The 26,676-nt window shown below is 47.6% G+C and overlaps 1 protein-coding gene and 1 long non-coding RNA gene across 3 annotated transcripts in view; one reads left to right on the forward strand and one right to left on the reverse strand.

Moving 5' to 3' along the window:
* LOC138368639 (uncharacterized) overlaps positions 1 to 26,676 on the reverse strand; it is a 392,302-nt gene that overhangs the window by 57,559 nt on the left and 308,067 nt on the right. The gene's annotated exons all lie outside the window — the stretch shown is intronic.
* Positions 3,010 to 26,083, forward strand: LOC123756498 (uncharacterized). The gene is made up of 7 exons (XM_045739727.2): positions 3,010 to 3,117; positions 3,954 to 4,119; positions 8,319 to 8,523; positions 15,724 to 15,920; positions 16,383 to 16,578; positions 22,544 to 22,719; positions 25,711 to 26,083. Exons 1-7 carry the CDS (start codon positions 3,024 to 3,026, stop codon positions 25,910 to 25,912), a joined length of 1,236 nt encoding a protein of 411 aa, XP_045595683.2. The 5' UTR covers positions 3,010 to 3,023; the 3' UTR covers positions 25,913 to 26,083.

Below are 26,676 nucleotides of genomic sequence, written 5' to 3' on the forward strand. Positions count from 1 at the left end.
AGGTTGAGCTCTGGCTCTTTGGTCCCGGCTCTCAACCGTCAATCAACAGGTGTGTGTGTGTGTGTGTGTGTGTGTGTGTGTGTGTGTGTGTGTGTGTGTGTGTGTGTGTGTGTGTGTGTGTGGGCGGGGGAGAGGCCTTGGTAGGTCTGGTGACGGAGCTGCGTGAGAGCTTATTACGCGAGTTAGCTTTTAATGAAGAGACGAGAGACACACACTGAAAATGGTATAGAAAGGTGCAAGTGATGGGGCAAAAGGATGCACTTTATGGGAAAAGGGGAACAGGTGATGGGAATAGAAAGGGTGCAGATGATGGGAATAGGTGGGGGGGTGCAAGTGATGGGGAAAGCGTAGAAGGATGCGTACTAAAGAACAATAATATAATGACATTTACCCGGTTGTCCACTATTACTACCCAGTCCTCCCTTCCTCTCCCCCTACTCTTCCCCCCTCTTCCCCCTCCTCTCCCCAATCCCCCCCTCTACGCTTCCCCCCTCCTCCTCCTCGCCCCCTCCCCGGCCTCCCGTCAGGGCAGCCCTGACCCACATAAGTGAAGCAAAACCCTGTGTGCTGGTTGATCATACCGCAGTGTACGGTCCCCTGGTGAGTAGAGCACCCGTGTGTTGTCCTGTCCCGCCGCACACCGGACCTCGCCACAACACCTGGTGCTCCCCGTCACACACCTGGTGCTCCCCGTCACACACCTGGTGCCCCCCGTCACACACCTGGTGCTCCCCGTCACACACCTGGTGCCCCCGTCACACACCTGGTGCCCCCGTCACACACCTGTTGCGCCCCCGTCACACACCTGGTGCTCCCCTTCACACACCTGGTGCCCCCCCTGTCACTCACCTGGTGCTCCCCGTCACACACCTGGTACTCCGTCACTCCAGCCCCCTTGTACCCTGTCACGCTGTGTACTCCTCCCACAGTCACCCTCCCACAGTGCCACCCTCCAACAGTGCCACCCTCCCACAGTCACCCTCCCACAGTCACCCTCCCACAGTGCCACACTCCTACAGTGCCACCCTCCCACAGTGCCACCCTCCTACAGTGCCACCCTCCCACAGTGCCACCCTCCAACAGTGCCACCCTCCCCACAGTGCCACCCTCCCACAGTGCCACCCTCCCACAGTCACCCTCCAACAGTGCCACCCTCCCACAGTGCTACCCTCCCACAGTCACCCTCCCACAGTCACCCTCCCACAGTGCCACCCTCCTACAGTGCCACCCTCCAACAGTGCCACCCTCCAACAATGCCACCCTCCCACAGTCACCCTCCCACAGTGCCACCCTCCAACAGTGCCACCCTCCCACAGTGCCACCCTCCCACAGTCACCCTCCAACAGTGCCACCCTCCCACAGTGCTACCCTCCCACAGTCACCCTCCCACAGTCACCCTCCCACAGTCACCCTCCCACAGTGCCACCCTCCTACAGTGCCACCCTCCAACAGTGCCACCCTCCAACAATGCCACCCTCCACAGTCACCCTCCCACAGTGCCACCCTCCAACAGTGCCACCCTCCCACAGTGCTACCCTCCCACAGTGCCACTCTCCAACAGTGCCACCCTCCTACAGTGCCACCCTCCCAGTGCCACCCTCCAACAGTGCCACCCTCCCACAGTGCCACCCTCCCACAGTGCCACCCTCCAACAGTGACACCCTCCCACAGTGCCACTCCAACAGTGCCACCCTCCTACAGTGCCACCCTCCAATAGTGCCACCCTCCAACAGTGCCACCCTCCCACAGTGCCACTCTCCCAACAGTTACCCTCCAACAGTGCCACCCTCACAGTGCCACCCTCCAACAGTGCCACCCTCCAACAGTGCCACCCTCCTACAGTGCCACCCTCCAACAGTGCCACCCTCCCACAGTGCCACCCACCCACAGTACCACCCTCCCACAGTGCCACCCTCCCACAGTGCCACCCTCCCACAGTGCCACCCTCCCACAGTGCCACTCTCCCACAGTGCCACCCTCCCACAGTGCCACTCTCCAACAGTGCCACCCTCCAATAGTGCCACCCCTCCAACAGTGCCACCCTCCAACAGTGCCACCCTCCCACAGTGCCACCCTCCCACAGTGCCACCCTCCCACAGTGCCACCCTCCCACAGTGCCACCCTCCCACATTCACAGTGTACTCCCCTAAATGTTTCATGTCATTGTACCGGTGGGTTAAGCGCTAGCTCCTGACCTCCTTCCCCATTGTTCATCCGCTGGTTATTTTATCTAGTGGAATAGCACCCAACCTTCCTGCTATCGTATGTGCTTCGGAATCCTTATTTCAAACGTTTATTTGAAGCCAATTCCACTTGTCGATTTACTCGTCTACGACTCATGTTCTTGTTCTGCCGTTCCTCGTACTGAACACACATTTCTTGACTTTATCTGGTCCCAAGAATCATACATGTCGTGATCATGTCTATTCCATCTCCTAAGTGTGGCGAGGCGCAGCCCACTCCCCTTCTTCACAGGTAAGCAAGGCATCACCTGCTGCCCTGCTAGTCTCATCTTCTCCGACGTGTAAATCTCATGTAGTTTTATTTTTAAAAAATGTGGCTTTAGCTTGCAATTAGGCAACTTCAGAGGCAATTGCAGACCTTAATATTTTATTAAAGTATTTTAAAATAAGTTTACAGTGGGATAAGTTCAATAAGGAATATTTTATTTAGTATACAATAAGGAGATAATGGTTATAAATTTCTTTCGGGTACGTTGAGGGTAAACCGTGCCCAACTCCGTGCCCTATCTCAGGCACTTAACAAAGGGAGAATATGGAGTTGTCTATGCTATGCTGGATCTTTCGATTCTCAGATAATTACTTGTGTGCCACACTCAACTCTCTTTTACCACAAGTACACTTAGGAGACACACACACCGGGCACCCATTATATAAACACAAACTCTCTCTCTCTCTCTCTCTCTCTCTCTCTCTCCTCTCTCTCTCTCTCTCTCTCCTCTCTCTCTCTCTCTCTCTCTCTTTCTCATAAACTTGGTTCTTTTGCAGGTAGGAGACGCAAGGATGGCGGAGAAGGAAGAGCTGCTAGTGAAGCAGGTGGAGGACATCACGGAGACCTGGGTACTGGGTCTCCTACACCACAGCCTCCACGCCCCGGGTAACTAACCCAGCATGCTATCTATTATCAACTCCGCCTGCTAACACACAGTGAAATCACAGTAGCGTGAGATAAAATCACTGGAGCCTATTGGTCTCGTATGGGCCAACAGACCTTTAGCAGTTTGGTTTATTCTTATGTTCTTTGCTCAGGGAATAGCTGTCTAAGTTTGATTCTGATGTTCAGTAGAGATGGAGAGGAATGTACAACGGGGAGATATTTCAGAATGTGAAGGAGGGAATGATTAGAGGGAAGGGAACCGAGAGGGAAGGTCCAAGTGTGTGTGTGTATGTGTGTGTGTGTGTGTGTGTGTGTGTGTGTGTGTGTGTGTGTGTGTGTGTGTGTGTGTGTGTGTGTGTATGTGTGTGTGTGTGTGTGTGTGTAAATCACGAAGAAATTAATACGTGATGAACAATGGCAGACCACGAAGACAGGATTAAGATAGGAAATTCCTTAAGTACTTTCGTATATTAATACTACATCTTCAGAAGGAGTGACTCCTTCTGAAGATGTATTAATATACGAAAGTACTTAAGGACATTCCTGTTTCAAATTTCCTCCGTGGTCTGACACTGTCACAATTTTAATCACGTGTTTATTTTCGCGATACACACACACACACACACACACACACACACACACACACACACACACACACACACACACACACACACACACACACACATATATATATATATATATATATATATATATATATATATATATATATATATATATATAGGGGGGGGAGGCGTAAAAGGTGAGCAAGAGAGAGATGTGATAAACAAAACTAAGACCTATATTCCAGCCTTTCTCCTTGGATCTTCAACCATCAGTCCGTCTTCGGAGGTGGAGCAGGGTCGAGTCCTCCTCGAGAGACACCCTGGCTGGATTTTCAAGTTCGAGGGCGACTATCGAAGTTGAGTACGAGGTTGAGGGCGAGGCCACGCTCAAGAAAGAGACCTACGTCGTCAAGGTCATCCCCACTGAAGGTCACATGGCGTAAGTTGTTAGTGGTGTAAGTTATTAGTGGCGTAAGTTATTAGTGGCGTAAGTTGTTAGTGGCGTAAGTTGTTAGTGGTGTAAGTTGTTAGCGGCGTAAGTTGTTAGTGGTGTAAGTTGTTAGTGGTGTAAGTTGTTAGTGGTGTAAGTTGTTAGTGGTGTAAGTTGTTAGTGGCGTAAGTTGTTAGTGGCGTAAGTTGTTAGTGGTGTAAGTTGTTAGTGGCGTAAGTTGTTAGTGGTGTAAGTTGTTAGCGGCGTAAGTTGTTAGTGGTGTAAGTTGTTAGTGGCGTAAGTTGTTAGTGGTGTAAGTTGTTAGCGGCATAAGTCTCCACACAATCAGTATCGTACCATACAGTACAATACACCCTCCACACCCTGTGGAGGGTGTGGAGGGTGTGGAGGGTGAATCAGTGTGAGAGAAATATTTGTAGTAAATATGATGGTAAAAAAATAGGTTGTGAGTCAGAATATTTAACAACCGACGATTCAAGTGTGGGGCCCAAGAGCTAACAAGTCGATCCTGCAGTAAACACTGCAACAGTAAACACTGCAACAGTAAACACTGCAACAGTAAATACTGCAACAGTAAATACTGCAACAGTATGTTGTTGTTTAAGATTCGCTACTTGGAACTTATTGTTCTAAGTAGCACGGGCTATGGTGAGCCCGTACAACAACAGTAAAGTAGATACTGCAATAATAAATACTACACATACGCACACTCGCGCCGGGTCCACCCGGGAAGGACTGACTAAACACCAGACCTTATAACTGTTCGCCCCTGTTCACCCAGCAGTATTCGGTGACTTGGTTGTAAACCAATTAGTGGGTCGTGTTCCAAACAAAAACTAGTAGGGGTAAGCCCTGCCATAAGATATGGAAAGGAGAAGCTCTGCCTGCTAACAAGATTCAGGAACCGTCTACTTTTGTAACATCATGTTAAAAAAAAAGAGCTTTTTCGTTGAAATCTTGGATTGGCAAAAGACGGAGAGAAGCGTATTTGCAGCGGGAGGCCAGTGACTCTGGCTTAAATGCGAGATTTGCTCAAATATCTTTTCTCTAAACTACATACTACATGTCGAATTGCATATTTCCCAACATACGAAGAAGTCAACAGAAAGCACGTTTCACCCATCGGTAAAAGTCCTGCACAAGGAGGCCTTTTGAGACCAGGAGACATGGCAGGATGTGCAGAAAACTCCCGGTGAAAAACAGAGGTGCAACAGGTACTCTGAGAGAGAACTCTATCAACATCAGAGGCCCGAGACTGTTCAACACGCTTCCACTACACATAAGGGGCATAACTGGCCGACCCCTCACAGTGTTCATGAGAGAACGTGATAAGCACCTCCAAAGGATACCTGATCAACTAGGCTGTGACTCATACGTCAGGCTGCGAGCAGCCGCGTCCAACAGCCTGGTTGACCAGTCCAGCAACGAGGAGGCCTGGTCGAGGAGCGGGCCACAAGGCGTTAAGCATCGGAATCACCACAAGGTAACCACAAGGTAACAGGGTACACAACTCGCCTCATCAATTATGTTTTTCAACGTGACTTAGCAGGTATTACTGTCTCTTCAGGTAGTATTTGTCAGTGACTACTGAGAAGTTGGTCATTACTGCCAGTTATTTAAGAAACGGCTACATCAACAAATACGCACAAAAGGGCATTCAAATCTGCCTAACCCAACCCATTCCAGCCAAATCCAATCCAACCCAACCAAAGCCAGAGCTGACTGCTGGCTTTCCACAAGGGCGCCACGAGGCAGCCTGGCGCTGACTCTGCTGACACATTCACTAAGCGAGGCTCCAAAAGTGTCGGAGTGTGGAGGGTGTAGAGGGCGAGGGCGGGAGACGTGCTGGGTACAATGTTCCCGCCGCTCTCCACACCTCGTCCCCATCCCCCTCTCATTCCCCGCCCCACAGCTCAACGATAAAGAAACTCCTTTACTAATTCACGAGGCTAATTAAGGCACAAAGCTTTTATCCTCCGCTTGGGTAGTTCTTCAGTTTTAATAACTCTTGTTTATTCCCCCAACAAAAGCAGAGGAATTTGTTTTAAAGCTCTAGACCTTTTTTTCCAGTATATGTGAATTCTTAACTCGTATTAGATTAAAAGATGGTGCAAATTTACTAGTTTTTCTAGCTTGTGTATTTTATGATATTAAGTCCACCTGGATAATTAGTCAGCCTGTCAACCTCACCACATTTTCAAAATGAAATATTAGACATGTAATGCAAATATATATTATTGCTACTTATTGTTTAATTCCTTTTCAATGATTTTCGGAGTGATGCTGTCATTCCTCGACAGCTGTCATTCCTTGACAGCTGTCATGCGTTGACAGCTGTCATGCCTTGACAGCTGTCATGCCTTGACAGCTGTCATACCTTGACAGCTGTCAAGTTTCTAAATAATCATCATTTTGTATTCCAAAGACATGTCCAACTTTGCACTAATAATGCTTGTACTAAGTAAGATGGTAACTCCTTGTGGTGTAGGGGTTGGAGAGCCATTACTCGGTCGCCGCGTAAGTGAGAGAGACCCTTGCTAAGGCCCTTGCTAAGGCTGCAGTAAATAAAGACAGTATTGAATGGAATCTTGAGTTATCAAATAGGTCCCTTAAAAGTGTCATTAGACGAGAACTCCTAGATGGATTTGAAGAAAGTAGAACAGTGCAAACTGGAACCAGTAGGTCCATTGTTCATCACAATGAAATGTGTGAAGTAAAACATGTGTATGGGGCAAGTAACAAAGTCAGTAGACTAACAGATGTTGTCACAGCTCGTATAAGACTTGGCTACAAGTATCTCTGGCAGTTCGGCTTGTATAGGGATCTAGATGAAGTAAAGTGTAAAGTGTGTGGACATAGGCAGGGACACACACTCGAACACTATATCTTGGATTGTTGTAAAATTGAGCCTTTTAGAGATAAGTCTAAGCTCACTCTGTATGATATGGCAACCTATCTTATTACCATGGATAAATTACCTGAAATCCTTGCACTGTACCAACATTTTGCTTCCAGTAGATGAACGACATATGAGATTCAGAAACAAGTAGTGTATTGTGAGGACTAATAATAAACAGAAGCTCCCCTATGACTCTGTAATATCCCCATTGGCCAAACTATTATGTATTAACGATAAGACCTACCATTAATGTATGATGACTTACTGTAAATATGTAGCTCTTGTAATAGCACTTTCTCTGTAACTAGCTGACATTGTATCTATAAGGTGTGAAGGATTGAAGAAATTGTTTATGTAATAATCTAAGATGAGGTCTGATAAAGACCTTTTGTGCCCTCTGTAATGCTTTTGCGCTACCGCTCACAGGATGAGTATGGGGTGCACAATAAACTAGCCGCCTTCGGCGGCAACAATAACAAAAAAATCAATGAGAGAGACCTGGGATCGAACCCTGAGCAGAGAAGGACGACTGGGCACCGTTCCTTCCCTGTTCACCCACCATTAATTGGAAAACGGGTTAGAAATGAACGACCGACAGAGAACGACCGACAGAGTTCTTTGAACACCACGACACTGTTAATTCACTAACCGGTTCCCTCAACCGTGACACTGAATCGCTAACCGGTTTCAGCGCTTCACAAAAGGAATACGGTATATTAAAACTAAAATAATGAAGACTAAGCTTATGTAATCTATGTGTATTTTTACAAGACTCTTCGGCCATATTTACACGACTCTGTGTCATATTTACACAACTCCGGGCCACATTTACATGACTCCGGGCCACATTTACACGACTCCGGGCCACATTTACATGACTCTGGGCCACATTTACACGACTCCGGGCCATATTTACATGACTCCGGGCCACATTTACACGACTCTGGGCCACATTTACATGACTCCGGGCCACATTTACACGACTCCGGGCCATATTTACATGACTCAGGGCCACATTTCCACGACTCCGGGCTACATTTACATGACTCCGGGCCACATTTCCACGACTCCGGGCCACATTTACATGACTCCGGGCCACATTTACATGACTCTGACCCGAATTTACATTAATCCAGCACATATTTACACGAATCATCACCCACTAGCCTCACCAGTAGCACGAATCATCACCCACTAGCCTCACCAGTAGCACGAATCATCACCCACTAGCCTCACCAGTAGCACGAATCATCACCAACTTCACCAACATTCACGTCCTCACTTCCAGGGGCCTGTTGACGTCTGAGGGGATGCACCACGTGGAGGTTGGTCAGTACGGGCGGTTCCTGCGGGCGCTGGGGGCGTGGGAGACGGAGAAGCTCGGCGCGGGCGTGGGCGTGGTGGCCGAGATTGTGCCCGCCCACGCCCTCGCTCTCAGCACGCCCCATCACTTCACACTCGTCCTTCCGGAGATCACCAACCTCGGCTACCAGGTGAGTTATTACCAGGTGAGTTATTACCAGGTGAGCCACCGCCAGGTGAGTTATTACCAGGTGAGTTATTACCAGGTGAGCCACAACCAGGTGAGCCACGGCCAGGTGAGCCACGGCCAGGTGAGCCACAGCCAGATGAGCCACAACCAGGTGAGCCACAGCCAGGTGAGCCACAACCAGGTGAGCCACAGCCAGGTGAGCCACAACCAGGTGAGCCACAGCCAGGTGAGCCACAACCAGGTGAGCCACAGCCAGGTGAGCCACAGCCAGGTGAGCCACAACCAGGTGAGCCACGGCCAAGTGAGCCACGGCCAGGTGAGCCACGACCAGGTGAGCCACCACCAGGTGAGTTATTACCAGGTGGGTTATTACCAGGTGAGCCACCGCCAGGGGAGTTATTGCCAGGTGAGTTATTGCCAGGTGAGCCACCGCCAGGTGAGCCACCACCAGGTGAGTTATTACCAGGTGAGCCACTGCCAGGTGAGTTATTACCAGGTGAGCCACCCCCAGGTGAGTTATTACCAGGTGATCCACCGCCAGGTGAGTTATTGCCAGGTGAGCCACCGCCAGGTGAGTTATTACCTGGTGAGCCACCGCCAGGTGAGTTATTACCAGGTGAGCCACCGCCAGGTGAATTATTACCAGGTGAGCCACCGCCAGGTTAGTTATTACCAGGTGAGCCACCGCCAGGTGAGTTATTACCAGGTGAGCCACGGCCAGGTGAGTTATTACCAGGTGAGCCACCACCAGGTGAGCCACCGCCAGGTGAGTTATTACCAGATGAGCCACCGCCAGGTGAGTTATTACCAGGTGAGCCACCGCCAGGTGAGTTATTTCCAGGTGAGCCACCGCCAGGTGAGTTATTACCAGGTGAGCCACCACCAGATGAGTTATTACCTGGTGAGCCACCGCCAGGTGAGCCACCGCCAGGTGAGTTATTACCTGATGAGCCACCGCCAGGTTAGTTATTACCAGGTGAGCCACCGCCAGGTGAGTTATTACCAGGTGAGCCACCGCCAGGTGAGTTATTACCAGGTGAGCCACCGCCAGGTGAGTTATTACCAGGTGAGCCACCGCCAGGTGAGTTATTACCAGGTGAGCCACCGCCAGGTGAGTTATTACCAGGTGAGCCACCGCCAGGTGAGTAATTACCAGGTGAGCCACCGCCAGGTGAGTTATTACCAGGTGAGCCACTGCCAGGTGAGTTATTACCAGGTGAGCCACCACCAGGTGAGTTATTACCAGGTGAGCCACCGCCAGGTGAGTTATTACCAGGTGAGCCACCGCCAGGTGAGCCACCGCCAGGTGAGTCACCACCAGATGAGTTATTACCAGGTGAGCCACGGCCAGGTGAGTTATTACCAGGTGAGCCACCGCCAGGTGAGTTATTACCAGGTAAGCCACCGCCAGGTGAGTTATTACCAGGTGAGCCACCACCAAGTGAGTTATTACCAGGTGAGCCACCGCCAGGTGAGTTATTACCAGGTGAGCCACCGCCAGGTGAGTTATTACCAGGTGAGCCATCGCCAGGTGAGTTATTACCAGGTGAGCCACCGCCAGATGAGTTATTACCAGGTGAGCCACCGCCAGGTGAGTTATTACCAGGTGAGCCACCGCCAGGTGAGTTATTACCAGGTGAGCCACCGCCAGGTGAGTTATTACCAGGTGAGCCACCGCCAGGTGAGTTATTACCAGGTGAGCCACCGCCAGGTGAGTTATTACCAGGTGAGCCACCGCCAGGTGAGTTATTACCTGATGAGCCACCGCCAGGTGAGTTATTACCAGGTGAGCCACCGCAAGGTGAGTTATTACCAGGTGAGCCACCGCCAGGTGAGTTATTACCAGGTGAGCCACCGCCAGGTGAGTTATTACCAGGTGAGCCACCGCCAGGTGAGTTATTACCAGGTGAGCCACCGCCAGATGAGTTATTACCAGGTGAGTTATTACCAGGTGAGCCACCACCAGGTGAGTTATTACCAGGTGAGCCATCGCCAGGTGAGTTATTACCTGGTGAGCCACCGCCAGGTGAGTTATTACCAGGTGAGCCATCGCCAGGTGAGTTATTACCAGGTGAGCCACCGCCAGGTGAGTTGTTACCAGGTGAGCCACCGCCAGATGAGTTATTACCAGGTGAGCCACCGCCAGGTGAGTTATTACCAAGTGAGCCACCACCAGGTGAGTTATTACCAGGTGAGCCACCGCCAGATGAGTTATTACCTGGTGAGCCACCGCCAGGTGAGTTATTACCAGGTGAGTTATTACCAGGTGAGCCACCGCCAGGTGAGTTATTACCTGGTGAGCCACCGCCAGGTGAGTTATTACCAGGTGAGCCACCGCCAGGTGAGTTATTACCAGGTGAGCCACCGCCAGGTGAGCCACCGCCAGGTGAGCCACCGCCAGGTGAGTCACCACCAGGTGAGCCACCGCCAGGTGAGTTATTACCAGGTGAGAAACCGCCAGATGAGTTATTACCTGGTGAGCCACCGCCAGGTGAGTTATTACCAGGTGAGCCACCGCCAGGTGAGTTATTACCAGGTAAGCCACCGCCAGGTGAGCCACCACCAGATGAGTTATTACCTGGTGAGCCACCGCCAGGTGAGTTGTTACCTGGTGAGCCACCGCCAGGTGAGTTATTACCTGATGAGCCACCGCCAGGTGAGTTATTACCAGGTGAGCCACCGCCAGGTGAGTTGTTACCTGGTGAGCCACCGCCAGGTGAGTTATTACCTGGTGAGCCACCGCCAGGTGAGTTATTACCAGGTGAGCCACCGCCAGGTGAGCCACCACCAGGTGAGCCTATTAGTAGTAGCATCGTCAGTATCTCCTTCGGGCCAGGCCCCAGGTCAACTCAGCGCTGCTATCGAGACGTAAGTGAAACAATAAAGGTAAATAAGATACCCTTAAAAAGTTAACAATATATTAAAAAAATACTCTAATTAATTGCCGATTATCAACAACAGTGCATGAAAATTCCCAGTTCCAATATACTAGAACTGGGTAGAAAATCATCTGGAACCAATTTAAGGTAGAGCTAAGTGCCAATTCTGTCATCCCAGGATGACAGTAGGGGTAACTGACCTTAACTGTCTACACAACATGCCCTCGGGAACATTGCCAGTTAGGGGTGGCGCCTGACAGCTGGGTGGACAGCGCTTCGGATTCGTAGTCCTGAGGTTCCGGGTTCGATCCCCGGTGGAGGCGGAGACAAATGGGCAAAATGTTTCTTTCTACCTGATAATCCTGTTACCTAGCAGTAAATAGGTATCTGGGAGTTAGACAGCTGCTACAGGCTGCTTCCTGGGGGTGTGTAACAAAAAGGAGGCTTGGTCGAGGACCGGGCCGCGGGGATGCTAAGCCTCGAAATCATCTCAAGATAGCCTCAAGAAGGGGTGGTGACATGGTCAGGCGGTCAAGAGGGATAAGAGGACGTGTAGCAAGCGAATTGATCTTTGAGATGTAGCTTGATTGACTGATAAGAGATTAAGCCACTCAAGCGGTGGCAGGGGCACGAATAGCCCGTAAGAAGAGGCTGTTTGGGGCCAGTACCAGTAGCTGATACTGTAAAGCTGTGGACGGATCCCCACTCCCTATCTTCATGGTCGGAGGAAGCCAGTCGGCCGAGCGGACAGCACGCTGGACTTGTGATCCTGTGGTCCCGGTCGCCGAAGAGAAACAATGGGCAGAATTTCTATCACCCTGATGCCCCTGTTACCTAGCAGTAAAATAGGTACCTGGGTGTTAGTCAGCTGTCACGGGCTGCTTCCTGGGGATGGAGGCCTGGTCGAGGACCGGGCCGCGGGGACACTAAAGCCCCGAAATCATCTCAAGATAACCTCAAGATGGTCGCTCGTAGTTTATGTCCTATACGAGGCTTGGCTCTTCAGGCAGGTGACAACATGTTATAAGTGAGATGCAAGTCTTGATCTTATTATATACTCAGACCTTGATAAAGCACTTAGGAGTGTGTGTAAGACTTGGCCTATTTCAGTTATTCCCATAAACTACATATTACATCAGGGCTTTTTTATCCATCCAGTCCCGTCATACTCCCAGCAAGCATTTTTTTTTCTACCACAGACGTGGCCACACATTTACAATGCTAATCAGAATATATACATTTTCTTCTGTCCTCCATGGACAGGGTTAGAGAAGTGTTAAACATATAGTTCAGGGCCAGCAAGCATTAGGTAGATTCCCGAAAAAAATGCCAGACAAACCGAGTTACCTGGACTATACCTGGAGATGGTTTCGGGAGTTCTACTCCCCGAGCCCGGCCCGGGGCCAGGCTCGACATTGAGAGTTGTTGTGGGTATGTAGGCCTGCGGGCCGCTGTAAGAAACAGCCTGTTGGACCATGTTATGACAAGTCAAACTTGGCTCCATGTCAGGGTCGCGGAGTAAAACAACTTCCGAAGCCTTCCCCAGGTAAACTCCAGGAATACAGAAATATGCAATGCCTGCGAGAGAAAATTATGAATAAAAGAATGATGACGGTATTCATATTTCGTGTTATTCATCTGTAATTAACAATCGCAAACCTTCATTTTAATGGCTTCAATGGCTTCATTTTAATTGTCAGATGTAAACACCTATTTTATTATTAAATCTGGTGGATACAATTCGGTATTATATGGACATAAATATTCACCATCTTGCACGCTCCCTGCACGGCCGAATGACGTCACGGTTTATCGTTAGCAGGTCGTGTTATGCCGATTACCACTTACAGTGCCTACTCTGATGGCGTCAGTGGCCGGCTCTGGGCTTGATCGGAGCCGGCTGCCTGCTCTGGGCTTGATCGGAGCCGGCTGCCTGCTCTGGGCTAGATCGGAGCCGGCAGCCTGCTCTGGGCTAGATCGGAGCCGGCAGCCTGCTCTGGGCTAGATCGGAGCCGGCAGCCTGCTCTGGGCTAGATCGGAGCCGGCAGCCTGCTCTGGGCTTGATCGTGTTAAGGAGGCCTGGTCACTGACCAGGTCTCTCACGCGGACTTTACTACATCATAAAAGGCATTGTCACATTACTGTGGACGTGCAAGATTATTTGTTCTCGTTAGGTGCCACTGATTAACCGAGCAGGGGGGAGAGAGAGAGAGAGAGAGAGAGAGAGAGAGAGAGAGAGAGAGAGAGAGAGAGAGAGAGAGAGAGAGAAAACGAACGAACCAATCAGGCGTTCGAACACACCAGAGCTGGTATCCAATATTTAATTACATCTGGGAACTTAGACTAGGCTACTCAGAGCAGTATGGAAATTCCAGATGCATCGTTTAAAACCAATTGTTGGCTTATTGTGCGTTGTTATATCAATTATATGCTTCAGATTCATGCGAGGATACCAAGCATTTATGTTCTTCATATAATCCCCAAGGAACTAATTACGTTTGGATTATAAGGGATTACTAATATAATCCCAACTTGGACCCAAATGAGGCTGTGTGTTTATGGGACGTAAATTGTGCTGCCCGGATTAGGAGAAGAGTAAATAACCGATATTTTGTAATGAATACACGGGTTTTTATTACTATTTCTGGTAAGCTCTTCAGTATGTTGACCACTCGATCAAAAAGCTGTTAGCTTTATTGGAATAAAATATTAAAATATTTTGTTTGGAATACTTCTAGCAAGTCACTTTTCACATCTTGACTTGCAAGACTACACTATAAGTCTCGTCTTATTCCTTGTCCTACAACACAAAAATCACTTCATCTTAACTAATGTCTCAAGAATTATTTCTTGGTTTGGGTATCGTCATTGTCCCTGAACACCTTCCAATATGGAAATATCCTCAAAACTGCAATACTTAAGATATGACTTACAATACTGCACGTGTTCCTCATCATTTACTATCATCCGCTCCATAGTGTTCATGCAGTTACCACTTTATTCTGTGTTTCCAATATGTATAACTTTGTATTTATCAACACTGAAACTCATTTAACAATTATTAGTCCAACTTGCCATGTTGGCTGGTAATCTCTGAGGCTTGAGGAGTGTGTGGTGACTTAGCTCCTTAGTTTAGTGTCATGGTTAAATTTTTGTATTGTACACCATAAAATTGTATTTATGTTACGCAAATCAAGAATAGAACTGATGCCAAGAATGACCCTTGTGGTAGGCTGCTCGTTGTATCTGGCTGATTCATTTACGTTAAAACTACTCGGGGTTTGAGAACAGATTGGAAGCACTCTAGACGTGCAAGATCACTCCAGGAACCTGGAGTGGATTCTGGGAATTTTTCCTGGCCCCAAGTCTTCCCACTCCATACCCCACCAAATTCCCTCTCTTCCCCTCTCACCGTTTTCCCCCCCATACCAGGCGAGTCAAATGTCCCTACCTTTTATCTTAGAGGAGACAGGTTTGAACATAATTTATCAGTTTCTGTAAACATTGCTCCGATGTGTCGCAGACTCGGGTGGTCCACTACAGAGGCGCCTTGTCCCTTTGGAATAGCTGGGGAGAGGCCCGACATGAGATAACTTCGTGCAACAGGCTGTTGCTCGGAGCGGCCCTCAGGCCCACAAGCACTCCAGCCATCATTAACAAAGCTGTCAACAGCAGGGACCTTCTGAAAGATTTCTTTACTAAAGAACCTCATGTCCATTTCCTGTTCTCGCATTATATTTAACAAATATATAAACAAAATTAATTTATATTTTAGAAATAATTTATCATAACTACTTGTAGGGAACTTTTAATTACCTTGTGACCCTGTAAGTGATGTTCTGTTTGATGTAATATTTACTTTAGTAAGTCTTTAGGAATTATTAATCGCGGAGATGCTCAACACCCGAGCCGCTACTTGCCAACTTTAAGGTTTCTAAAACAATGAAATTCTGACAACCAAGAAAAGTAGTTTACCTCTATATCAGGCATTATAAACATCACAACATCTGCATGTTCTCAGACATGTGTCACTCAGTACTGAACGTTGAAGTATAGCAAATATTTCTTACTTTCAGTAATGTTATTACGGTAAACATCTCCAAGAAAATGCTAAATAAATATCAGTATTCATACGGTACATCTAATGATTCTCAGTACGTCATCTAAGTTATCACCCACCACTATATCACACACACTCTTCACCAGTTCTCAGAAAGCCTGAAGGGCATCATCACCCTCTTCACCTGACCACCTACACACTAGGTGGTCAGGTGAAATGCAAAAACGTAAGTATAGTCGTTTCCAGCTGTGCACACTTGCAGATTCATAGCGTGGTGGAGGGCTTGGGGGAGGCGCAGGTGGTGGCCGTGGCAAGCAAGATGGGTCGATTCCACGGGACGACGGTGTCCTACAAGGTGCTTACCGGCGCTAACCTCCAAACTGATTTCCCCAAGTGCTTCCATCAGGGAAATATCGACAGTCCCGTGTTCTCCGTGTTCGCCAGGGCAGGCTTTGAGAGGTAAGCTGACCAGACCACACACTAGAAGGTGAAGGGACGACGACGTTTCGGTCCGTCCTCGACCATTCTCAAGTCGATTATGGATTCTTACCTCTTTGAGAGGTAAGAGACATGGTGGGGAAGGAAGGTTAGAGACATGGTGGGGAGGGAAGGTAAGAGACACGGTGGGGAAGGAAGATAAGATAGTTAGTAGGAGAAAACGCTAAGCCAGATGACTATACAGCTCTTGTAAGGGACTTGATGAAAAGGGCTGGGAAATGGGATACAAGTGAAGGAACAGTGCTAAATCACCTGGAGCACACGGGGGATCGAACGCTTACCTGCATGAAGCGAGGCCATGTATACTAGTCGCTGCATACATCGGTCCAAGTTTGAGTTTGGGGCCGAGAGGGAAAGGCAGCAAGGAGGTGGTATAACAAGTTATAATTGAGTTATTACTGCCGGAGGTGTGTGATATTCCAGGCTACGAGAGGAGTGGTCGAGAGACGCTAGCCGGAGACACTTGCTGGACCTGCTGGAGCCATACGAGGCCATCTTCGCGGAGTTCGTCATCGCCAGCCTTAAGCCTGAAGAGCCCTTCGCCACCGCTCTACACGGCGACCTTCAGCCCAGCAACATCTTCTTCAAGCACGATGCCCAGGGCCAACTTACAATCAAGGTAATCTTCACCATTTTGCATTCTAAAATTTTCTGCTATTTAATTAGCTAAAACAGTGATTAGTAGTTTTCATTACTTGAGGGCATATGCATGTGTTTGTCAGATTAGCAGTGTCATGTGTCCTAAGTGGAATAGGTGAGTGTTAAGTGACCTAAGTGAAATAGGTGAGTGTTAAGTGACCTAAGTGAAATAGGTGAGTGTTAAGTACCTAAGTGAAATAGGTGTGTGTTAAGTGACCTAAGTGACTTGTGTTATCAAGTCATTAAGTCTCTGGAAACTATTTTGGACACATGATGTAGTGGGCAAATAGCAAGTACAGTGTAACACGGGGAGGGTGTTCTTGTCTTATCTTTCCTTTCTTTTCTACTAGCTCCTGTAACTCCCTGTACTAGCTCCTGTTAACACTCACTGTACAAGCTCCTGTTAACACTCACTGTACAAGCTCCTGTTAACACTGTACAAGCTCCTGTTAACGCTCACTGTACAAGCTCCTGTTAACACTGTACAAGCTCCTGTTAACGCTCACTGTACAAGCTCCTGTTAACACTGTACAAGCTCCTGTTAACACTCACTGTACAAGCTCCTGTTAACACTGTACAAGCTCCTGTTAACACTCACTGTACAAGTTCCTGTTAACACTCACTGTACAAGCTCCTGTTAACACTGTACTAGCTCCTGTTAACACTCACTGTACAAGCTCCTGTTAACACTCACTGTACAAGCTCCTGTTAACACTCACTGTACAAGCTCCTGTTAACACTGTACAAGCTCCTGTTAACACTCACTGTACAAGCTCCTGTTAACACTGTACAAGCTCCTGTTAACGCTCACTGTACAAGCTCCTGTTAACACTCACTGTACAAGCTCCTGTTAACACTGTACTAGCTCCTGTTAACACTGTACTAGCTCCTGTTAACACTCACTGTACAAGCTCCTGTTAACACTGTACTAGCTCCTGTTAACGCTCACTGTACAAGCTCCTGTTAACACTCACTGTACTAGCTCCTGATTACACTCACTGTACAAGCTCCTGTTAACACTCACTGTACAAGCTCCTGTTAACACTCACTGTACAAGCTCCTGTTAACACTGTACAAGCTCCTGTTAACACTCACTGTACTAGCTCCTGATTACACTCACTGTACAAGCTCCTGTTAACACTCACTGTACAAGCTCCTGTTAACACTCACTGTACAAGCTCCTATTAACACTCACTGTACTAGCTCCTGTTAACACTCAGTGTACAAGCTCCTGTTAACACTGTACTAGCTCCTGTTAACACTGTACTAGCTCCTGTTAACACTCACTGTACTAGCTCCTGTTAACGCTCACTGTACAAGCTCCTGTTAACACTCAGTGTACAAGCTCCTGTTAACACTGTACTAGCTCCTGTTAACACTGTACTAGCTCCTGTTAACACTCACTGTACAAGCTCCTGTTAACACTGTACTAGCTCCTGTTAACACTCACTGTACTAGTCCTGTTAACACTCACTGTACAAGCTCCTGTTAATACTCACTGTACTAACTCCTGTTAACACTCACTGTACAAGCTCCTGTTAACACTCACTGTACTAGCTCCTGTTAACACTCACTGTACTAGCTCCTGTTAACACTGTACTAGCTCCTGTTAACGCCCACTGTACTAGCTCCTGTTAACGCCCACTGTACTAGCTCCTGTTAACGCCCACTGTACTAGCTCCTGTTAACACTGTACTAGCTCCTGTTAACACTGTACTAGCTCCTGTTAACACTGTACTAGCTCCTGTTAACACTATACTAGCTCCTGTTAACACTCACTGTACTAGCTCCTGTTAACACTCACTGTAATAGCTCCTGTTAAGATGGGTATGAAGAGAACACACTTCTGTTGTCTTCGTAACCATCTAAGAGTTGCCCCAGTGGCAGTTATGACGTCAGTTTGTTGCTTAATTATATACCAAGTTATGCCAAGATATGCTAATGGTATACTACAGGTATACTCCGGGTCTTTGGCATTCTCTTTATATACCTGAAGTTATTTTTCCCCGCAAGGGGATCAAATTCAGTGTGGCCAGTAGGCAAGAAGATAGCGGCAAGAAGATAGCGATTTAATATGAGCCTGAACGTGGAGTGGCAAATCGCAGTCTGAGGGGATGCACGGCCAAGCTTTAAATGAACTGTGGTAAGGACAGCTTTAAGCTTGCAGACAAGCAGCAGGTCAAGTTCCTGGCCCCGCTCCCTCCAGTGTTAATAACAAATAAGCTTAACTCCCCTGAGATGAGCCGTAACAAGGGAAACCCAGCCCCAGGAACGTATGAACCCAAGCAACCTACCTAACCCATCGAGGCCGATGTATAGAAAACGTCAATATTAACATGTTATAATGTTAATATTGACATTAAAATACGTTGCATTTGTGACGTATTAGGTGAGTTTTCTCAACCAGTCGTAGGAACATTATAAATAACTTCTACAATTGCGTGCGCGTGTGTACTCATCACCCAATACCCGCCTAGTTGTGCTTCCGGGGGTTGAGCTTCAGTTCTTTGGTCCCGCCTATCAATTGTCAATCAACTGGTGTACAGATTCCTGAACCCATTGGGGGTCTATCGTATCTACATTTGAAGCTGTGTATGGAGTCAGCCTCCACCACATCACTGCTTAATTCATTCCATCTGTTAACTACTCTGACACTGAAAAAGTTCCTTCTAACATCCCTGTGGCTCATTTGGGGGACTAGGTTTTCACCTGTGTCCCCTTGTTCGTGTTGTTGTTGTTATAGATTCAGCTACTCGGAACAAGTTCCAAGTAGCACGGGCTATGGTGAGCCCGTAACTTACCTGGCACAGGAGCGGGGCATGAAGCACGGGCTATAGTAGCCTTGTTCGCGTACCACCCGTGTTAAATAGTTTATCTTCATCTACCCTGTCAATTCATCTGAGAATTTTATAGGTGGTGATGTGTGCACGCATCTACTGAACCCACTGGTTCTTGCTAAGATGGAAGGCTGCCCAGACTTCCAATCTTCGATCACCACCAGTATTTGACAAGTATTGGAAGGGAATAACCAGAGGGAATTGTGCCTCGGAGAGGCTGCAGGATCCAATATGTTCAGTAGAACTTCGGTTTCAACTCCTTTTGCCCATGTCGTAGCTCAGTCGATTAAGGGAGCGTCTGGGATGCTCTCGGACGCAGGTTCGAATCCTCGTCCCGGCCCTTGTGGACTTGTTCACCAGAGGGAATATTGTCAGTTCTCAATAGTTATTGTCTGTGTGCCTCTCGGTAATATACCGAGAGGTACAGACCGCCTCAAGAAATGTAGACTGTTGAAAACAGAGAAATGGAAATAGAACTGAAAACCCTGATGAGCCATAAGGTCATAGTGAAGAATAGAGTACGGGCAGTGAGCACACAAAATGAAATAAAGGAATTGGGATGATGATTGATTGATGAAGATTAAGCCACCCAAAAGCTGGCACGGGCATGAATAGCCCGTAAGTGGTGGCCCTTTTGAGCCATTACCAGTATCAAGAACTGATACTGGAGATCTGTGGAGGTGCGACTGCACCCTGCGTGACGGGAGATGTCTCCCGTGAATGGAATTGGGAGAACTGGATGAACTGGGGGAACTAGAGGATGAACTAGGGGATGAACTGTAGTAGTCCAGTATGTTGTGTACTGGAGTACAATGTACTATACAATAGTCCAGTATGTTGTGTACTGGAGTACAATGTACAATAGTACTCCTTGATATCGAGCACTGGAGGACAATACACAGCGATTTACCCCACAAATAAAACATTTCCTTTACACACGGTAAAGGAAATGTACACACAACAAATTGGCAGTTACCAGAGCAAGACCATATGTTGCAAAACTATTTTTAAGGCAAGCAAAACAGTTTTTAAGGTAAGTAAGACAGTTTTTAAGGTAAGTAAGACAGTTTTTAAGGCAAGCAAAACAGTTTTTAAGGCAAGCAAAACAGTTTTTAAGGTAACCAAGACAGTTTTTAAGGCAAGCAAAACAGTTTTTAAGGCAAGCAAAACAGTTTTTAAGGTAACCAAGACAGTTTTTAAGGCAAGCAAAACAGTTTTTAAGGTAACCAAGACAGTTTTTAAGGCAAGCAAAACAGTTTTTAAGGTAACCAAGACAGTTTTTAAGGTAAGCAAAACAGTTTTTAAGGTAACCAAGACAGTTTTTAAGGCAAGCAAAACAGTTTTTAAGGCAAGCAAAACAGTTTTTAAAGTAACCAAGACAGTTTTTAAGGTAAGCAAAACAGTTTTTAAGGTAACCAAGACAGTTTTTAAGGCAAGCAAAACAGTTTTTAAGGTAACCAAGACAGTTTTTAAGGCAAGCAAAACAGTTTTTAAGGCAAGCAAAACAGTTTTTAAGGTAACCAAGACAGTTTTTAAGGCAAGCAAAACAGTTTTTAAGGTAACCAAGACAGTTTTTAAGGCAAGCAAAACAGTTTTTAAGGCAAGCAAAACAGTTTTTAAGGCAAGCAAAACAGTTTTTAAGGCAAGCAAAACAGTTTTTAAAGTAACCAAGACAGTTTTTAAGGTAAGCAAAACAGTTTTTAAGGCAAGCAAAACAGTTTTTAAAGTAACCAAGACAGTTTTTAAGGTAAGCAAAACAGTTTTTAAGGTAACCAAGACAGTTTTTAAGGTAAGCAAAACAGTTTTTAAGGTAACCAAGACAGTTTTTAAGGTAAGTAAGACAGTTTTTAAGGTAAGCAAAACAGTTTTTAAGGTAACCAAGACAGTTTTTAAGGTAAGTAAGACAGTTTTTAAGGCAAGCAAAACAGTTTTTAAGGTAAGCACAACACTTCCCATGGGTTATATTACAACCTATTGCGGTATGTCTTCACCAGTTAGGTACTCCTGCAGCCCTCTCTTGTTGTGAGCAGCCATGGTCCCGTTGGTAGAGCGACATATTCGCACTTTTGAGACACGAGTTCGAATCACCGACGATCCCTCTGAATGTACAAAGTTGATCTTGGTCGAATAGTTGTTTATCAACAGCGTAACAATGATAATACAACGTATAATGTTTTTTTGATAATTCAATGTGCACTTAAAAATATTAATTAAAAAAAAAAGAATTTAGCACGTTTTCTATGCGCGCAGAAAATGCTTTTCACATGCAAATCAAAGCAGCAGAGCGGAGTAATTAAATAACACGGGCGGGGATGCAATTACTTTGAGCGGCTGGCGGCTCGTATGCACTGTATATAATACAGTCTGCTCTCTCCAGTTCCTATTCCATACTGGTTTGCCTCAACAGAAGCGCACGAACCCACACAACCCACTTAATCAATCGAGGTCGATGTATGGGAAACGTGAATTTTAAGGTGCTTCAGTTTTTAATAAAACGTGGTATTATTAACGGCCAGAATTGTTTCAGCCTATTTAATTAAGATATCAGTAGTACTATAGCTGATGATTATATTACTACTATTATTACTACTAATAATAGTAATAATTATACTAATAATTCTAATTTTTTTCAGGGATCTTTTATTTCAGCGAAAAAATACAAGTTTCCGTACAAGAGCCAATGTCACTCATACTTCAATATATTGTGGTGATTGTATACTCAAAACTGTGTGAACAATTTTAAATACCAATTCATTAAACAAAATCGCAAGACAGTTATTCAAACTGAGTCGACGCAGAGAAGATATTTTGTCAATATCTGCTCCATTGTTCGCTCTCCCACATGTCAGCGATATCTATGTATCTATGTATCTATCTCTCTCTCTCCCTCTTTCTCTCCACATTTACGTTTTATTCTACATACCTATATGTATACTTTCCTTAATGTATCTCATCCGAGTATTTATGCTAGTATTTCCGATAACTGCAGTACATAGAGGCCATCTGTATATTATATAATGGTGTCAGTCTTAGGGTAAACACCCTAAGACTGACACCTGTGGCATCAGAGACGTGTCATAAGGCCTTCGTTTCCTCCTCCGAGCACAGCTGATTGACTGGGCCACGGCGCGGTACTCACAGGGACCCATAGACCTCGTGTACCTCCTCAACATCGGCGTGGACCCGGAGGTCAGGAGGAAGGTCACCCTCGAGGCTAAAGAAGCCTACTTCGAAGCGTTCAATGCATCGCTCGCTGACCTCAAGGCCAATATGTCATACCCGAGGTGAGTATAACAGAGTATATATTGTCAGGGATACTCGTAATGTGTACGAATATAACGTTTTCGTTAATCACATATAATATATTCCAAACAGAAGTTTAATATATAAGTCACTAGATACAAAGTTTCGCGACTGAAGAATGAATAAAAGGAAATGTAGATTAATCAAAAATGTGTTTTTTAATAAGGAGAAGTTTAATGTTGTATAGAAGTTGGCATAAGAGTTCTCGACCACCACCACCTTCCTAGCTACGGGCTCACCATAGCCCGTGCTGCTTGGAGCTTTTTGTTCCAAGTAGCGGATCTTTAACAACAACAACAACAACCACCTTCCTTCTAAAGCCTTTACTTGGACAACAATAAATCTAACATCTTCATAGGCATCCCGCCCCCCTATCCTACCGTCCATTGTGATTCCTGAAGTGTTCTGTCCCTCCCTTCCCCTATCTTACCGTCCCCTATCCTTCTTGCATCCTTCTCTCTCCAATCAGTGTGTTCTTCACTTGGGGTTTCTTCCATCTACTTTCCTTAAAAAAAATTTCACTCCCTTTCCTCTTTTTTTAATGCTTTCCTTTCACATCTACTCATAACCTTCTCCTCCTCTACCCCCGAGAGGAAGGGGGCGGTGGAAGAGCAGACAAAACCTCACCCCTCACACCATCAATTTTCTCCTATCCCTTAATTAATATCACATCTAATAAAATCTCGTCTCTTCCCTTTCCCAGTTCAATGAATTTTTAACTTTCTGCTCCTCTCCTTTTTGGGGGTTTGTTCCACCCCTCCTGGTCGAGGACCGGGCCGCGGGGACGCTAAGCCCCGAAATCATCTCAAGATAACCTCCCCCTCTTCCTCCTCCCCCAAACATGCATCTGGATATAGATACGAGATCAATCTGACTGCTTTCAGTAACTACCGATACAAGGGAACTAACTCATCACCTGGAATATGTCTCCAAGCGTGAAGAAAATTCCTGCTTTTTTGTGTACTGGTTCAGTGTAGAGAGGAGTCAGTGTGTTGAGTCAGTGTAGAGAAGTTAGCGTAGTGAGTAGGTAACGTGAGGAGTTAGTGTGGTGGGCCAGTATGATGGGGCAGTGGGGTGGGCCAGTGTGGTGGGTCAGTGTGGTGGGCTAGTGTGTTGGGCCAGTGTGGTGGGCCAGTGTGATGGGTCAGTATGGTGGGCCAGTTGAGTGGGCCAGTGTGGTGGGTCAGTGTGGTGGGCCAGTGTGGTGGGCCAGTATGGTGGGTCAGTGTGGTGGGTCAGTGTGGTGGGCCAGTGTGGTGGGGCAGTGTGGTGGGCCAGTATGGTGGGCCAGTGTGTGGTGGGCCAGTATAGTGGATCAGTGTGGTGGGCCAGTGTGGTGGGCCAGTGTGGTGGGCCAGTATGATGGGCCAGTGTGGTGGGCCAGTGTGGTGGGCCAGTGTGGTGGGCCAGTATGGTGGGTCAGTGTGGTGGGTCAGTGTGGTGGGCCAGTATGGTGGGCCAGTGTGTTGTGTCAGTGTGTTGTGTCAGTGTGGTGGGCCAGTATGGTGGATCAGTGTGGAGGGCCAGTGTGGTGGGTCAGTGTGGTGGGCCAATATGGTGAGCCAGTGTGGTGGGCCAGTATGGTGGGTCAGTGTGGTGGGCCAGTGTGGTGGGTCAGTGTGGTGGGCCAGTATGGTAGGCCAGTGTGGTGGGCCAGTATGGTAGGCCAGTGTGGTGGGCCAGTGTGGTGGGCCAGTGTGGTGGGTCAGTGTGGTGGGCCAGTATGGTGGGCCAGTGTGGTGGGCCAGTATGGTGGGCCAGTGTGGTGGGCTAGTGTGGTGGGCCAGTGTGGTGGGTCAGTGTGGTGGGCCAGTATGGTGGGCCAGTGTGGTGGGCCAGTATGGTGGGCCAGTGTAGTGGGTCAGTATGGTGGGCCAGTATGGTGGGCCAGTGTAGTGGGCCAGTGTAGTGGGCCAGTATGGTGGGTCAGTGTAGTGGGCCAGTATGGTGGGCCAGTGTAGTGAGCCAGTGTGGTGGGCCAGTATGGTGGGCCAGTGTAGTGGGTCAGTATGGTGGGCCAGTGTAGTGAGCCAGTGTGGTGGGCCAGTATGGTGGGCCAGTGTAGTGGGTCAGTATGGTGGGCCAGTGTAGTGAGCCAGTGTGGTGGGCCAGTATGGTGGGCCAGTGTAGTGGGTCAGTATGGTGGGCCAGTGTAGTGAGCCAGTGTGGTGAGCCAGTATGGTGGGCCAGTGTAGTGGGTCAGTATGGTGGGCCAGTGTAGTGAGCCAGTGTGGTGGGCCAGTATGGTGGGCCAGTGTAGTGGGTCAGTGTGGTGAGCCAGTGTGGTGAGCCAGTGTGGTGAGCCAGTGTGGTGGGCCAGTGTGGTGAGCCAGTGTGGTGGGTGTGTTGTCGAGTCGGAAAGAAACCCGAAACCCGGTTTCAATTTACCTTAATTCGGTAAATTGTACCAGCCGAAGATATTGCTGGAGTGGGCAGGTGATTGTCTGCTCCTGAGGTGAGAAAGTGATTGTTTGGTCTTGAGGTGGCCAGATGATTGTTATGTTCTGAGATGGGCGGGTTATTGTTTGGTTGTGAGGTGGGGGCAGGTGATAGCTTCGTCCCTGAAGTGAGCATCATAACTACGCCTTAATGTTACCCTAATAAGACCAGACTTACTTCCCACGTGGCACCGTTCTTATTATTTGTTTGAGAGGTAAGGCAGGTGGTGGTGGTTCTTCTGTTTGGTTATTGCATTGCCGGGAGCACCCATGAGTGTGCCCACCTCGCCTCCGCATCCTGTTGTACTCCATAAATATTAAATTTACATTTTAATAACCTAGCAAGGAAGTAATTGTATTGTCTTGACCCAAGTACATAATTTCTCTTTCCTGATCTAAGGACTATTTTTTCCTGGGTCTTGGAACGGAATTGTATGTCGTTGGCAAAGAAAATGATTAATTTTGACCAAGAAAATGGTCAAAAGACTTGGGAGAAATGAATTGTTTTGTGGTAATTCACTTTGACACCGACAGGGACTTGTTCGAGGAGCAGTTCGCCAGGTGCCGGCAGATGATGGTAGTGTGGAGCGTCATGTGCTTCAATATATTCTTCTCTACTCCTCACTTGATGGACCGCCTCGTTGGCATCATCTCCGACGTCCTCCTCGACCCCAGCATCAGTCCCCCGACCCTCCCGCCCTCCGCCGCCCACCCAACCCACTCGCCCTCCACCTGAGAACTCCGAAGTCATGTGCAGCCACTTCGAGTCCTCGGTTACTATCTATCACCGCCTGGGAGTTTGAGGGCTGCTAATCCACTGGCGTTTTATAGGGTAGCTAAACCCCCAAAGACCCACAGGGTACCTAAACCTCCCACAGAACCACAGGGTAGCGAACCCCCCACAGACTCACAGGGTACCTAAACCCCCCACAGACCCACAGGGTAGCTAAACCCCCCACAGACCCACAGGGGTAGCTAAACCTCTCACAGACCCACAGGGTAGCTAAACCCCCCACAGACCCACAGGGGTAGCTAAACCTCTCACAGAACCACAGGGTACCTAAACCCCCACAGACCCACAGGGGTACCTAAACCCCCGGGAGTCTAGAGTTTAACATTGTAATTAAACCAGCACGAGCCTAATTCCACCGTCCAGGACAATTACACGACAATCCTTAGGATTAACTTTTTACTCTTTGTGAATCACCTTAAGTGGTGGTGGTGCTGTGGCCTAGCAACACACCTGCCAGTTATGGCGTCTGTAGCAGGTGTAGGAGCAGCTATGGCCTCGCTACACACCTGCCAGCTATGGCGTCTGTAGCAGGTGTAGGAGCAGCTACGTGTCCAGCATAGATACTCAACGGTGTTTATCTCAAAATACCAATGAATCTTTTGACCATTTTTTTGTTTTACGTTTTTGAATACATTTATATATATATATATATTGTGACGGTAACGCGTTGGTGTTCGGCTGTTTAAGGCTAGGGGTATGGCCTCGTC

The sequence above is a fragment of the Procambarus clarkii genome, chromosome 25, assembly GCF_040958095.1.
Source record: "Procambarus clarkii isolate CNS0578487 chromosome 25, FALCON_Pclarkii_2.0, whole genome shotgun sequence".
Classification (NCBI taxonomy): domain Eukaryota; kingdom Metazoa; phylum Arthropoda; class Malacostraca; order Decapoda; family Cambaridae; genus Procambarus; species Procambarus clarkii.

What these genes read in the sequence shown, in the direction of transcription:
- LOC123756498 (XM_045739727.2), top strand. Translation starts at nt 3,024, where the DNA reads ATGGCGGAGAAGGAAGAGCTGCTAGTGAAGCAGGTGGAGGACATCACG. An exon ending in TCACCAACCTCGGCTACCAG is followed by an intron (nt 8,524 to 15,723) that starts GTGAGTTATTAC and finishes GCACACTTGCAG; the next exon opens with ATTCATAGCGTGGTGGAGGG. An exon ending in GCCAGGGCAGGCTTTGAGAG is followed by an intron (nt 15,921 to 16,382) that starts GTAAGCTGACCA and finishes GTGATATTCCAG; the next exon opens with GCTACGAGAGGAGTGGTCGA.